Source organism: Monopterus albus, unplaced genomic scaffold (genome assembly GCF_001952655.1).
Source record: "Monopterus albus unplaced genomic scaffold, M_albus_1.0 scaffold5.1, whole genome shotgun sequence".
Taxonomy (NCBI): Eukaryota; Metazoa; Chordata; class Actinopteri; order Synbranchiformes; family Synbranchidae; genus Monopterus; species Monopterus albus.
Window position 1 is genome coordinate 1,727,727 of NW_018127885.1, and position 14,906 is coordinate 1,742,632.

The 14,906-nt window shown below is 40.1% G+C and overlaps 1 protein-coding gene across 1 annotated transcript in view; it reads right to left on the reverse strand.

The window, feature by feature from the left end:
- Positions 1 to 904: 904 nt before the first annotated feature.
- The window catches only part of sema3d (sema domain, immunoglobulin domain (Ig), short basic domain, secreted, (semaphorin) 3D), a 29,111-nt gene continuing 15,109 nt past the window's right edge, over positions 905 to 14,906 (reverse strand). Inside the window, exons 7-18 of the mRNA XM_020613662.1 lie at positions 14,361 to 14,489; positions 12,773 to 12,909; positions 10,880 to 10,994; positions 10,584 to 10,653; positions 10,359 to 10,503; positions 9,545 to 9,767; positions 9,054 to 9,142; positions 8,695 to 8,736; positions 7,792 to 7,949; positions 6,427 to 6,491; positions 6,094 to 6,233; positions 905 to 2,577 (exon numbers count right to left, since the gene is read on the reverse strand). Of these exons, the coding sequence (XP_020469318.1) occupies positions 2,122 to 2,577; positions 6,094 to 6,233; positions 6,427 to 6,491; positions 7,792 to 7,949; positions 8,695 to 8,736; positions 9,054 to 9,142; positions 9,545 to 9,767; positions 10,359 to 10,503; positions 10,584 to 10,653; positions 10,880 to 10,994; positions 12,773 to 12,909; positions 14,361 to 14,489 (1,769 nt within the window). The 3' untranslated portion in view covers positions 905 to 2,121. The remainder of the gene's footprint in view (positions 2,578 to 6,093; positions 6,234 to 6,426; positions 6,492 to 7,791; positions 7,950 to 8,694; positions 8,737 to 9,053; positions 9,143 to 9,544; positions 9,768 to 10,358; positions 10,504 to 10,583; positions 10,654 to 10,879; positions 10,995 to 12,772; positions 12,910 to 14,360; positions 14,490 to 14,906) is intronic.

Sequence of the window (14,906 nt, forward strand, 5' to 3'; positions counted from 1 at the left end):
AGCATTTTCTGAATATTTCTAGAACAATGTTGCCAGAAATCTTGTTCTAGTCCACTGCCAGTGTCACTTTGCTGCTTCCTTTTTGGGGAAGTGCAGTTTCTTCTTTGCAGCTGATAAATAAACAATAAACAAGGAGAAAGTTTTGAAATATTTACTGTCTTTGTTAGAGGAAACATTTAGAAATCACTGGGGGGAAACACAGAATGGGAGACTTGAATGATGTTCACATGGACATACTGTATGTTGAGGGTAATGTGAACATAATGAAATGAAGGTTTCTGTAAATGTTAAGGGAATACAATTTCAATCATTTTACCATAGGATCAGTAATTGTTGGTTGTGTTAGTGGAATTAAAAAATACTGATGAATGAAGCATTTGTCTGTACCTTTAAATAGATTTGGGACACATTTTGTGACCTGTGCTTCCTGCAGTGTATGTGTGACTCACCCAAAATCTAATTTAACAATCACTTTATATGATATCTACATTATTATGTAAGTCTCTTCCAGTCAAAGTGGGTTACATAATACAGTACTTGATTATGCCACTTACTTCATCATTCTAGGAAACCTGTAACTTAAGTTTGATCATGAGCATTCATGGTTTCTTCTGTAGATGCACATTCACTCTCTCTATTACATATAAACACACACACACACACACACACACACACACACACACACTTATATTAAACATGAGACCAGCTAGTCCTGAATCATTCTGACATCTGCATACCGTGCACAGGGACTTGTGCTGCTATATCAGGAGAGGCTCAGCTGACTCAACCCCAACCCATTCTGAACCTTAAGTCTGTCACTGCACCTTTGATAAGTTTACTGTGCACTGATTTGAGCACTTCACAAAATGTAAGTAAGCAGGCAATTAAAGGAAAAAGCCTCCAAGACAAATTTATTTAAATACCTCAATAACAGCAATAATGAAAACATCTACTGGATCCTACAGTACAATACATGTGTGAAACATTTGTACAAAAATATGGTTTTCAGCCCAAACATAACACATGATTATTATTATAGTTATACAGATCAATAATAAGACTAAACAGAGCATATTCTATCTCCTGTACATGTTATATAAATATTTACAGTTATTCAACATGCGCTTTCATTGCCATGAGCAAACTACTTCTTTCTTTCTTCTCTTTTTATTTACCTATTCCACCATATTTCCACATCATGAAATGATCACCTCTGACCATCGGTTTGGGAAGACACTTTGTTTTCTTGGAAATAATAATAAGAATTTTGTACTTTACTTCTAGAGTTCTGGATAATTAAATGGAAGATTCAGAGAAAATCACTAAACAGAATTTTTCCTCTGAAACATTTGAAATTTTCTTACATACTGTAGTTGACCCATTAAGACACCACGTGCCCTCAGACCAATACTCCTTTCAATTGCTTGTTGAAATACAGCCGAATTATTTTGAATTATTGATCTGTCTATTTTGGTGTTGGGCTATGTTCACATTACCTGCTGAAGTGGCCCAAATTTGATTATTTTCCTCCAAGTGACTCATATCTCTTCTTTTCATGGATGCATGAACAACCCAATTTCATTGCAGATCTGGGCCACTTGCATATGTTGTCTTAAATCCAATTAATTTCTGATCAATGCCAGAACACTCAGATCACAGTTCATGTGGAAATAAATGTAAAGGAAAACAACAACAGCAACGGGGTTCACTGGAGAGACAAGCACATTTTAAACTTGTACATTTAGGGAGAAACTTCTACTCAAACCAACCTAGAAGGAACACATCATAATTGAGCATTTTCTGAAAAGATTGCACAGTTTCACTGTCACACACACACACACGTGAGGCCAGATATATGCTCCTTATAAAGATGGATGTGAACGACAGTATCAACACAAAAACATCAGATCTGACATAAATGGAACTGAGCATTAAGGCCTGTAATGTGAACATAGCATTAGTTTTTCATGCTCCATTAACTCTGAGTTCGACTTTGCTTGCTCATGGGCTGATGTGTCATTGCGATTTTGCAGTTCTGTATCATGTCTCCTTCATTGCCCAGTAGGTGAATATACACCGCTAATCCTGATTCTTCATGATGTATTTCTTTGACTTCATCCCTCACTTTTCTGCTGTCCTCACCACCGTCCTTCTTTCTCTCTCTTCTTCCCTCTGTCTGTGATGTCTCCTGTTCCTGTTCTTCTTCATTTCCTGGATGTGTTTCCATTTGCCAGCTCCTAAGCCTCGTCCCCGTGCCCTTAATGGCCTCTTCTCCAGCCATAATGAATCACAGTACTCCTCTAAAGCAGTAAAGGGAGAGCTCATTGCTCTCATGTAGTCTTTATAACGCTGACGAGACTCTGCACCATGTCGTAGCTCAACCATGGAGTCTTCAAAGGGCTTGGGCTTGCCTTCTAGCTGGCCATGTGTAACAAGTTGCAAGGTGAGACGGACAAGATTGTGGGTGAAGTGTGTGTGCTCCCGAGCTAGGCAGATATACACACCAACATCAGAGGCTTGGAGGGAACGAATCAGGAGACCTCGATCAGTTTGAATGACACGATCATCCAGCCTAAGCTGCAAAATTATAAAAAATAAAAAAGAGAGAGACAGAGAAACATTATCTGGTGTGGAGAAGATCTTTAGACCCATAAGAAATGTGAGCAGGTAGCAAGGACAAAGAAAGGTGTTTGGCAAAGTGTTTGTGTGGAGTGTGTTGGTGGGAGAACACGTGCTTGTCATTAAGGTGTGAAGGTAAGTATTGTGCTAATATTTATGGTCCTCTCTTTTCATTTGGCATCCACCATAATTAATCAAATGGCATGGCTGCTGTCAGGCATAAAACAACACATAAGTTCAGAGTGTGTGCGTGTCCATGCACAAGAGCATACCTCCCACAGCCGTGCTCCAACCCCTCCAGTAGTGTAAAAGATAAGGCAGCTAGAGGAGGAGGCCCAGGTGTAAATCATAAATACATGCCTGTGTGTGAGTCTTGAACACATAACCCTGTCTGCATGTGTGCATGCTTGTCTATGTGTGTTAGTGTGTGTGTGTGTGTATAGCTCTGTGGTAGTTCTGACACTGATGATGTGTTGTCCTGCCAAAGACAGACCCACAGAACTCAGACTCTCTTTGGGCCTTGACGCTGTAGACTGTTTCCTTCACATTCTGGTTTCCTGACACACTTGACTGCTATATATATTTGAAAAATGTCAAATCTTACCTATGCAAAGCATCTGTGGAGACAATTTTTTAAAATAATTCAATTAGTATTTATGTATTTATGTGTAGGTCTTTGAAGCTGTCTTCCCACAGCCATTACATGTATACTCACGCAGATGGTCCATCTTTATTTGTGTCTATGTGTATTTGGACATGTAACAATAAACTCTTGCTAGGAATAACAACGCTGAGGTCTGTTTGCAGAAACTTCGATGCATATTTGTATGTGTGAATGAAGAATAACCCAATTTTTAATTTTGCTTTGAGTTAATCACACTTATCACGTAAGTGTTCGTTTAAGAACTCCCCTTGCTTTCAAGAAGAATGCGCTTTGTTCTAATGAACACTGCACATGAAACTGAACATCATCCTTGTTTTTCTCATTGCTGGTTTTTAATGGATCATCGTTCCGGACTCCAGGAGGTGAATTCACAAATAGGCACAATCAGAAACGTATACAGACACAAATATGCTGTGAGAAAGACGGAGGTCTCCTCCAGCTCACATCTTTTAATAGTTGACTTTTATGAGGGGATAAAAGGAGGAGACTGTGTATGAGTCTATGAGGAGAGTAAATACTGGAGTGGGTTGCAGGTGCTGTGAACAGCTGGCTGAGCATGCCTTTATCAAAACCCATCTGGTGGGTAGAAAGTGTAGAAAAAACACAAGAAAACTGTGGGAAATCGTGGCGATAACATGAACAGTATGAGGAATCAGCTCGGAGCATGAAGGCAGGAAAAGGCAGGAAATGAGCAGAGATTAAGGAGGGGTTGATGAGGGAGGCTGAGGGAAAGAAGAGAAGAAGGGATGGCAGACAGGGGGAACAGAGAGGGAGGAAAAGCACAGGGATTCAACACTGCATGCACAGCCGTGAAGCAGGTAGACTACCAAGTCCAAAAACCCAACTACAGTAAAAGAAGGGGGACAGTAAATCAAAAGCCATTTAATTTATACTGCCAAAGAAAAACACACACTTCTATTAATATATAAAACTGAAGATTACCACCTTCATGAAGGGAGGATTTATTATGGAACTGTTGAGCAGCATTGAAAAGAAGCTATGCTGCCGCTTATGAGTGGATGGATTGACTTCTCATAAGCTTTCTAACGATGTCTAGGATGTTGTAGCTGCACTTAGGAGAGGTGCGCTACAGAGAACAATATCGTTGTGGAGCGCCTGGTGTCCCACAGGTGGGACAATGTTCAGTAAGACTGTAAAAAAAATATTTTGTCATGCCAGTAAATTGAGGCAGTGGCTCACTTTACATTTTCATTGGCAGAGAAGACAGTGAGATACAATTTCAGTCACCTAGACCTGAATTTTCATGCATATACAACATTCTTGGATACTTTGGAATTATAAATACCATTGAACTTGCCATTAATCCATCATATTATGCACATTCTGTTGTATTTTATCAGCTTCTGAGTCTATCAAATGACAACCCTAAAGGAGGAATAACTCCTGTATTTGCTCTTTCATCACTTTTTCTCAAGTTCAGTAGGTCACATATCATTGCATGCCTAGACACACAAACACAAAAAACTCCCCATTGCGGTCATTACCCCAAAACACATGGCTGTCCCTAGGGAGCACTCTGTTATGATTTGCTCTGTAGGGGATAATAAAGAAACATGCACATGCACAAGGCACACATATATCCATACACAAAGCCAAAACCACAGGACTTTCTGCTGTGCTGGCCTGTAAAGGAACACATGGGCGTTTAGTGGCCTCTGCACCTGTCACTGTGTTTACATTTACGCCTGAGAGAGAGGACAGGGGACCAGTTGTAGAAGTAAATAAGTGTAGCGAGAAGTAGGGGGAGAGACCAGGAGTGAATGGGTTGAGTGGTAAGCAGCCTACTTGCAATAGGTGAAGAAAGTTTATAGGTTTAGAATGGCAGAGAGCAGAGCACCGAAGTGCTGGGTAAGCGGGTCTCTGTTATATCATTTTGGAGACAAGTGTCATCATCAGTGACAAACACATTATGTCTCTACGCAGTTCTCTGTTCACCAACCCTGTCTCCCAGGATCATGTGATACAGTTATTTTGGTCCACCTTCAACTGGGACATTTTCAACACTTGAAAACTTACTTGAGTTTTTAACTAGACTGCTAATTTTAGTCTTAAGATTGTGTGAAGTCATATCATACAAGTTTGATTTGTGTAATTAGTCGTTTTCTGAGCTAAATCTTAATTCTAGCATCAATACTTAGCTGTTCAACAGACAAAGGTTAAGGGTAACATGCAATTTTTGTTCATTTTTTCCCATTTTTCATGAGAGAAAGATGACATCCCATCATTCCTCACCTTCCTCAAAAACAGAGGAACTTAAGAACATTCCAGAAAACCCCGGACACTCATAAGCATCAATATTGGCCTTGCTCAAGCAACCGATGAGACCCTGGATTGCTCCCTTATTACCTATAATTCCACAACAGATGTGATTTTTGGGTTTCCAACCCTGCATAGAGGCTGTGTATGGTATGCAAGCACTGTTTTCATCTTCCCAGAGATAAGCAGGAACTGCAGTGATGTGATCTGTGGCATAAACAGTGTTTGACAGGTTCAAGGCTCAGACCTCAAAGTCAGTGAGTTTGAAGTGAAGTATGAGGTTTTTGGAAGCTTTGAAGTAGTTATGTAGGAAATGATTATTGCAGTGACAAAAGCCTGTCTTAAGCTCTGTAACTTCCCTGCTTTGTGACCTGAAAAAATGTAATCCCTCAGGTGCTGTAAACTGAAGAAAAGCAAAAACAAGGTCAACCTTCAGACGTCAGAGAGAGAGAGAGAGTGGGTAAACGAAAAGACACATCAGTGTTTGGGAGGTGTGTGTGTGTACATGTATGTGGATGAGCACACTCTCTAACCTCCTCCCTGCGTTCAGATCCAGGTCTCTGTATGTACCACTGGATCTGAGACTGTTGAGATTTGGGGATACACTCAAGGAAGGTTGAGTTGCTCTGCACTCCATAGAGGACCCTCTCCTCCACCTGTCCCCCACCAAGACCTAAGGAAAACAGATCTGTTATTGATCCAAGAGTCTTTTCTCTGGTTCTAAAAAAAGGGAATATAATGCAGGTTCCACAGTGAGCGGTTGAGTGAGAAATAATGTGTTAACTGGATGTGTTTGCAGCTTGCAAAGAAAAAAAGCTTTCTTACTAAGAGAGGATGATTTTTGTAAAAGAACAAAGTCTACCTACTGTCTTCTATGTCCCAGCACTGACTGGAAGGGTCTCCATGCTTGATGTCCTGTCTCCTGGCTCGCCTGGAGAACAACCACATACAGTTTAATAATGTTACTAGTTCATGATCTCTGATTCTGCGAATTCATAGTAATCTCTACAGTGGAACAGTTTCACAACCTCACCATGCAACATCTGCAAATTTAGATGATCAAGTTAGTGAACATAAGATTTTTCTGATGACCTCTGATTACTGGTAACCTGTATTGTCTTTCTGTCTGACATGTGTACTGCAAACACAAATGCACTACAAAACTTCTCAAGACATTCTGTCTACTACTGAGTCTTGTGATATTCCAATAAAAATCGGTTTATTTCAGGAAACTTTCTACAACCATAGGCCAGTTTCTTGACACTACTGCAAAGTGCTGTGCGGTGTCTTGTTTCAAGATGTTGACATTTCTAAAATGTGTGAAACAGGGGAAAGAGCAGAGGAAGAGAAAGTGAAATTCCCCGCCTCATAGGCAGATGGGTATTTGTTTCCTACAAAAATGTAATAGTAGAAAAAGCTAGATAAATCAAATGTTTGGCCTCTGGCTTGTTATTGCTCACTTGGGCTCCTTTTCGATTATACTGCTTTCACCTCCAGCATCTCCTGTTAAGTTCTGTGTGATGGCACATCTGTAGCCTTCACTCACTGACAATGTGGAGATCAGGTTTCAAAGAGCCCTTGATACCAAACTCTGGAGCTCCACTATTCCACAAACCACAACAGTATCACTGTGGGCCAATAATAAGGTATTTGTCCGCTAACTGTACAGTACATATTCTGTAGAGCAAGTGAGCACACAAACAAAATGGATCAAAACCACAATGCATTAAAAAACCACAGAGGAAGTGAATAAAACCAAAATGAAAAAACTGTGTGAAACATATCTCCTTAACATCTTTACCTTATAGTAATTATTGTCCCTGTTTCTTTAAGAGGTGATAAAGTGGGTGATCTGAAGAATTGCATAGTGTAGTTAAATATTCTTAAATATTAAAAACACATTTAATAATTTATCATTTTAAATTATTAAGGTTTTATCCATCTGTGTGTGGAATGTTGTTGACAATACCAACCCTTCAATTTCAGTAAATAAAACACTTGCATTTAAGTCACAGTATGTCATTATTTTCAGCCATTTTCGCATTTATTTTTACAATAGACACCCCATTGTCTTTGCATTCATTTAAAGAGAGTTACAGATTTGAACATTAATAATGTTTTGTTTTTATGTATACATCTTCAAAGTCTGCAAGAAATAAAGTGGCAGGTTCTCATGCTTTGGGCAATGCTACATAATGAAGGCACACTGCATTTTCAGGAGTTTAGCCTACCTCTTGGATGCAGGGATGTATCGTGCGCATGTATGTCCATCCCAGGCACAGTAAGGGTCTCGTGCCAGGCAGCATTCAGCACAGGCTTGGCCATATAGATGACATCTGCTGAGTGAAACCTGAGCTAATCCTTTACTTGAACCCACATAGAGCTGTTGCTAAAATGAAACACAACATTCTGTTTGAGGGGAGGTGAATATACAGATGTATTCAAAGTTCTAGGTTATTATCCATAAAGAAAATGAAATCAGTTAGTGCAAAATGTGCACATATATTAAGTACAGAAACTGAAATGATCTCTCTCGTGTCATTCTCATCTACAGTATGTAAAAAGTATGTGAATTAGTGGGCCCTGGGACAACAGGTTTGCTCTGAAGGAAAATTAAGATATTAGATATTAGTTACATTATTCTTTATTCAGGAAAATGTCATCAGGTTTCCTACTGTGAAATTATGTTCACATCACAAATATTCAAGGATTTCTCACTGTGAAGAATTCTGCCAAATGTGGCTACGGAGCTGCTCTTGCCTGCACTTGTCTGAAGTTACGGAGATTCCTAAACACAATCTCCAAACATCCACTGGAAACACTAGTGAGCATGCACATACACACTCACACAGGTCAAACACTGCTGGAGATTAATGGAAGCTGTGATTGGGGTTGAAGTGTGTACTGACACCTCTGACCCTTAGATAATGAAGCCGGGGAGGGGCTCAACTAAAAAATAGAGAAGACTAAGACTAAAGAGAGAGAGGAAAATGTTGTACATGAATGAAATGAGGATTAAAACAGTATGCCTTGCACCACTGACTGCATGTGGCATGAACAAAGTCAGAGAGCTGAGAAGACATGCAGAAATAATAAAGAGCAAGAGAATAAAATGGATGAGAAAGAGGCCACACCTGTTTAGAAGACATCTCCATACTGAGAATGGGAGTGGGAACCTACAAAGAGTCAAACAAACAAACTTCACCAGCTTCAGCACATCAATAAATATACACTGCATACATTGGAGCTGTTTGAGTAAAAACAACAGATGAGCTTGTTGATTAATAGCTCAAAAGGTCCATCAGTATTGGAGAGTTTGTATAATAACGGCACTATGAATATTTCACAGTTTAATGTCCCACAGAGGACATCTAGAGAACAGTTGGCACCGTCTATCAAAAAGCAGTGCTTGCAGTGGAAAAATGCAAATGTGCCAGTGTGTCTGTATTTGTGAATTTGTGTGTGTGTGTTGTGAGCATGCAGTGCACAAAACCTGGAAAATTTGAAGTTCTTCAAGCACCACTTCCTCTGTTGACCAGTTCTCTTGAGTGATGCTCACCACCTTCAGAATTGAGCCAGCATCTACATCAGAAAGTGAGTCAGCAAGGAGACGAATGTAAACCATTCAGAAGTGAATAAAGTAACCTACACAGGCATACGTATTCCTTTCACATACTGAAGTTAAGTATTTCTAGTTCATACGCATCCATCTCGAAGGCACAAAAAGTACAACACTGGACCATTCTTATATTTTAGATTAACAATTTTTACTATACAATAAGTGTCAAATATACAACAAGTCCGTGGTCACACCTCAGATAGGATACTGAAGCCAAGTTAATGCATACATTCATTCATCTTTCTAATAACAAGAACAGGATCAGCTAATTCTAAGACTGAAGACAGATCATAGTGATCTAGTGCCATCTGCTGGTTCTATAGATTTGTAAGAGGTCATTAGGAAGAGGTGTGCGTGTGTCTCACCTGTTCCCAGAAACATGACTTCATACTGTCCATCCTCTGCTAAAACTCTGTCCACCACAATCTGAGTCAGGGCGTAGTCCACGTGAACGCGTGTGAACACAGGCCGACCAGTCACGGGGTAGACAGAGTGATACATCAGAGGGTGGAATCGAATGAAACTGATCACTTCATCCGGGAAGTCTTTGGTGGTTTTGATCCTTGAATCATATGTCTTGCTGGGACACTGAAGGGCAGAAAAACAAGGTCAATCTAACTCCAAATTGTTCACCCAACTTACTTATTTAGTTTGTTAGTTAGTCCCCTTTCAGCATGAACTGGCGACCAGTTTCTCTCCACCAGTTTACTGGTACATGGCTCCCTCTGGTGGTCAGATAATGAACTGAAAGAGTCAGAGCCTATCTGGAACACTTGTGTCACTCATGCTCCCTCTTTCTGTGTAGTCCTATAGCTCAGAGACTGGTCACTCAGCTGTGTATTTGTAGCTTACATCATACAACCTTTTGATTAACTGTTTAAAACTAAAGAAGAATCTGATTAACATGTCAAATAAGCTCAGGTTTCATTAGGTTGTGTGTGCAGATATGAGCATGCATACCCTACAGCATTTAGAACAGTTCACCCTTGAATCTACCAAGGTAAACTTAAATTAGGCCATGTTTGTTATTTTATAATTAGCATGAACATTGAGGATTCTTATCATTTAATTTGTGATGAAAATTTGTAGCTAGTACAAGACTGTGTCCCTCAGTGGGCAACGCACCATCTGTAGCTAGTACAAGACTTTTTTTTCTGTGTCCCTCAGTGGGCAACGCACCATTCCAGGACGTGGATATGGTATCCTCCCTTCATATTCCACCCATCGGTGGTCAGGCCCCTCCTTGTGAGCATAAGGTCCTTTAAACACAGCCCTTATATCTGCCATACTGTACACACACACTGCTGAGCCACGAAAAATGGAGCTGTGAAGGAAATGGAAACAAGAAACTAGATTAAATATGCAGAAGAAAAGTAATGATGATGTGATGAATTCTGAACTTACCTGGAGGTGGTGAAGATTGCATACACTGTGGGGTTTTTGACATCTCTGGTAGGAAGCAGAAAGATGTCCTCTTGAAAAAAGGAGAGGGAAACAACATAAATCTTGTTTGTTTTTCTTAGATTTATCTGCATGGAAAAAACTTTGTTGCAACTCCGTCTGTATTTTTATTTTCACTGTGCAACCACTCCATTATATTAGTAAAATTCTGTCCCTAAAGTGCACTCTGAAGGTAGTTAGTGAAATAGAAAACCTAGTTTGGGCCTTTGGCAAACTTTTTTATTCTCACAGTCACTTACGGAGCTCATCAAAGTGTGTGTCAACTCCATCTCGTCCTGGGATAGAACACACAAGCCTGGCTTTGAGGAAGGTGGTCCACTTATTGGTCAAACTTCTCAGCCCACCCACATCATTCTGAAACACAACCACATATACTCTAATAAAGCCATAGTCAGGAAGGTGCAGCTGTCCAACATGGCCAAAAGACAACTGCAATTAATAATATACACTTTAAGCACAGTCTGGCTGGAATCTACACACACACATGGACTTACCCACAGAGACTACACAAAATCGCAGCCTGCCTCTGATTTCCTGGACTAATTAGGAAAATAAACAGGTGAACCACATGTCTCTAGTATGGATCTGCTTATTTAACTAGCACAAAGGAGACCTTCTTGTTAGTATAATGACAGTCGGGAGTAACTGAAAAGAGAGGAAAAAGAGGAAAACAGAGAGAGGGAAGAACGTTAAAAAAAAGAAGAGCACCATGAATGTGTAGCACTAAAATCAATTGAGGCTACTGATTAAAAATGCAGGTTTTATCTTACCATCTGAATTGCAGTTTTAAGTAGGAACCTTTGATTGAACCATACCAAGTACATTCAAGTGCACCTTTTTGTCATGCATAAAAAACTTAAGAGTGCCCTATTAAACCTGGCCGGTAAGTGGTATGGAAAAGACCATTATGGGTCAACACACACAAAAACACACTTGTGTTTAAGAGACCAAAAAAATGTAAGCACTTAATGAGGATGTTTCACAGTGGTGATAGTCTTCAAAGAGGGCTGAAGTGAAGTGCTCTCCTTTTACATGCAAGAAAAACACACTTATAGATAATGAACATGAAGGAAAACTACAAAGACCAAGAGAGAGCAACAGCTAAGAGAGAAAGAAAAAGAGAGGGCTGTAATCCCAAAGAATCTCCTTCCAGTCGGCCTTACAGCTTACTCCCAAGTCATAAATATGCTGAAAACCCTTCTCTAAGAATGTAGCAATAGACCTTCAAGCACTAATAGCAAAATGCTGCATGGGCTCGTTCCATTTGGAGGGACTAATGGAACACTGGCTAGTATACAAAAGGTCCCCAATCTGTCTCGCTTCTGTCTTCAGTGTCCATCTAAGCCTACAGTTATTCTGACATGCTGTCCATGACCACTGACTGATGGTTTTAGCTCCTGTTCCAGTAGAGACTAAGTCTTCTGACTGTAAATTCCATTTAAAGGGAAAAACATCTCCCAAATTACTATAATATAATGTAAAAGGACTACATTGTGAGCTCTATTACTGTATATAAATTAAAATATTCAATTAAAATAAATCTCTGAGATTTGAATGCTGCTGCTACAAAATCATCTTTCTTTATCACCTTTTAATAGAGAATCTTCAAATCTTCTGAGGAAAAAAGAAGATGACAATGAGATCTTTCAACTCCATCAATCTCGGGGACAATCTAGACAGCAGCACTAAATGATCCGTCAGCAGAGCACAAAGGGGTTAAGACCATGATTTATTGCCCCTGACAGCAGCACCCCACAATTCTTTCAGATGACTACAAAAGAAGAATGATTCAGCAAGACCTCCTCCTCAGGGACATAAAACACTTCTGTAGTGGTCGACACAAAGATCCTTATCCAGTCAGAGTACTATAGGAGTTATGGCTCTCCCCATACACTGTAAGGAGTCTTACCGTCTTTCTCTCCTAGTCCCCCTACATCATCAACTCCAGGTCAACCTTCGAAGTGCTGTTTCTCTCGTTAGCAAGTAAATCTCCAGTATCCTGTTTGGGATGTTCTCCTGTGTCTCCCTTCTCTCTCTGCCTTACCTGTCCACCAGTCTGTTACATCCTCACCTCCTCTCCTTGCCTCTATATATCTCCCACTTTCCACACCTTTTGTTGTGTAATATCTCACCTTACACACACGAGCCACCCGGGACAGGATGGTCTTGTCATTGCCCTCCCATGATACCTCACGGAAGAAAAAGTATATTTTATCGTCATCTGGGTTGTAAGTGTCTGCAATGGGATGAGCAGATATAAACCTGGCCTCTGAAGACAGAGTGATGAAAAGAGAGAGAGAAAGAGGAGAGAGCGTCAAAATTCACTAGGTAATGGTTTTGCCATGCCCTGCAACCTTGGAGTGGCATTAACACTACACTTAGTACATGTTAATTTACAAATCTTGCTGTATTTCTACAGAGAGCTTTGATTTGTTTACCATAACTAAGTGGCATGTACATAAACGTACAACTTGTCATACAGTTCGCTACATGGACTAATACTGTACAAAGTCAAAATATTTAGGTTACATAAAAAGCAGTTTTGTTTACTTTCAATGATGTTCAGCCTGTTTGTTAGTATCTATTATACAACAGCTTGGCATAAAAATGAACCTTTAGCTAGAACACCAGGGTTTAACATCTACCCTAATCATGTGTCCTCAGTGTTTGAGTTGTAAAATACTCATTATGTTCACCAGCTAGTTGTTATCTTTGTCTGCTGTTATAGTGGGTGTTGGTAAGGAGCAGTTAGATGTAAGTAGTAGTAGCAAAAGTACAATATTTGCCTCTGAATCTAATATGCTTCTGGACTCTACTTGTGTGGATTGTTGAAGCAAATGCCAATAATTATTAGGAATTCATATTTTAGCATTTGACAAGAGAGCATTAGAACAAGGAAAGAAACAATACATGATATAGGAAATGGCACTGAGGAAAAGGACACAACACCACATTGCAATCAGTGACTTGATTCAGAGGGGAACTAGTCCAAAGGCTTAAGTGTTGCAGTGACATTACATCAACATTAGCTCGACCCTTAGAAGCTGAGCCAAACACCAGAGGGTGATCCCCCCAGCTGTCACAGAATAATGTATAACTGCTAACAGACTTGACAGAAGGTCATTGTTAGTCCTGCAGCACTGGAAAGAGGTTCCACAGGCTCACGGGAACAAAATCTCTGCTAAAAATTATGTGCTCTTCCTCCACATGCCCAGTGCCAACACAGACTCTATGCACACACTGACAGAGAGGAGGAGAGACACAATTCCTCCAAAGATCTCTGGCTGTGTAGCTGTGAAATGTGGAGACCACGTGTAAGGATTTAGATTGTGGTGACAACAGTTGATACATAACAACCCATCAGTGACTAGAAAGCACTTGAGATGGAGATATATACAGAGAGAAAACTCCCTTCTCAGCGATGACCATGCCCCTGTGTGTCTGGCTAGATGGTTGTATGAGTAAGACTGTGAACTTTGCGGCACACTGTAAACTCTCCTGTAGGTGTGGTCCCTGTTCAGCTATGGCATTCATATAAAAGTTCCAGCTAAATGAATAAGCGTGCTGTTTCCTCTTTGCTGGAATGTCAATATCAGTCTTCAGGAGACAGAGGGTCCCTTTGTATCAGCAGAGAGACTGGACGTTTGGAGAAAAAGCAATAAAGGTTTGAGTGCACTCAGAGTTTTAATGTGGATCCCATATGTGCAAGCATGTGTGTACCATTGATCCAGTAGTCTTCAGAAATGTCTGTGCGTATGTAGTGCTGATCAGGTGGAGGGCCAAGAGAACGTGTGAAAGTTGTATCTTTGCCCAGAAAGTCTGAAGATGTTCCCGCATACAGGTACTGATCTGGACCAGTTACAGACAGAGATCAGTCAGTCATGATGTTAAAATAGTTAGAAAGCAATCAGCACATATAATTACAGTACAATATTATACATACAACTAAAATTGCAATAATGTATTTTTACAATTCTGTTTAATATGTTCACCGCAAAAACATAGCACAAAACACACTTGAGTAAATTTACATTTTTGTTCCACCACTCCACTGGATGACCTCAGTGAACCCAGACACAAAAATGCTGACTGAGAAAGATTTCAAGAAACAAACATATAAAAGAGAGATAAGGCTCAAATACACTTATTTACAATTTTCTGCCAAGTAACTTTGTTGCTGCCTGAGATGCCTGCTTGCCTTTTTCTTGGCCAGCTATATGAACATACAGTGGGTACGGAAAGTATTCAGACCCCCTTAAATTTTTC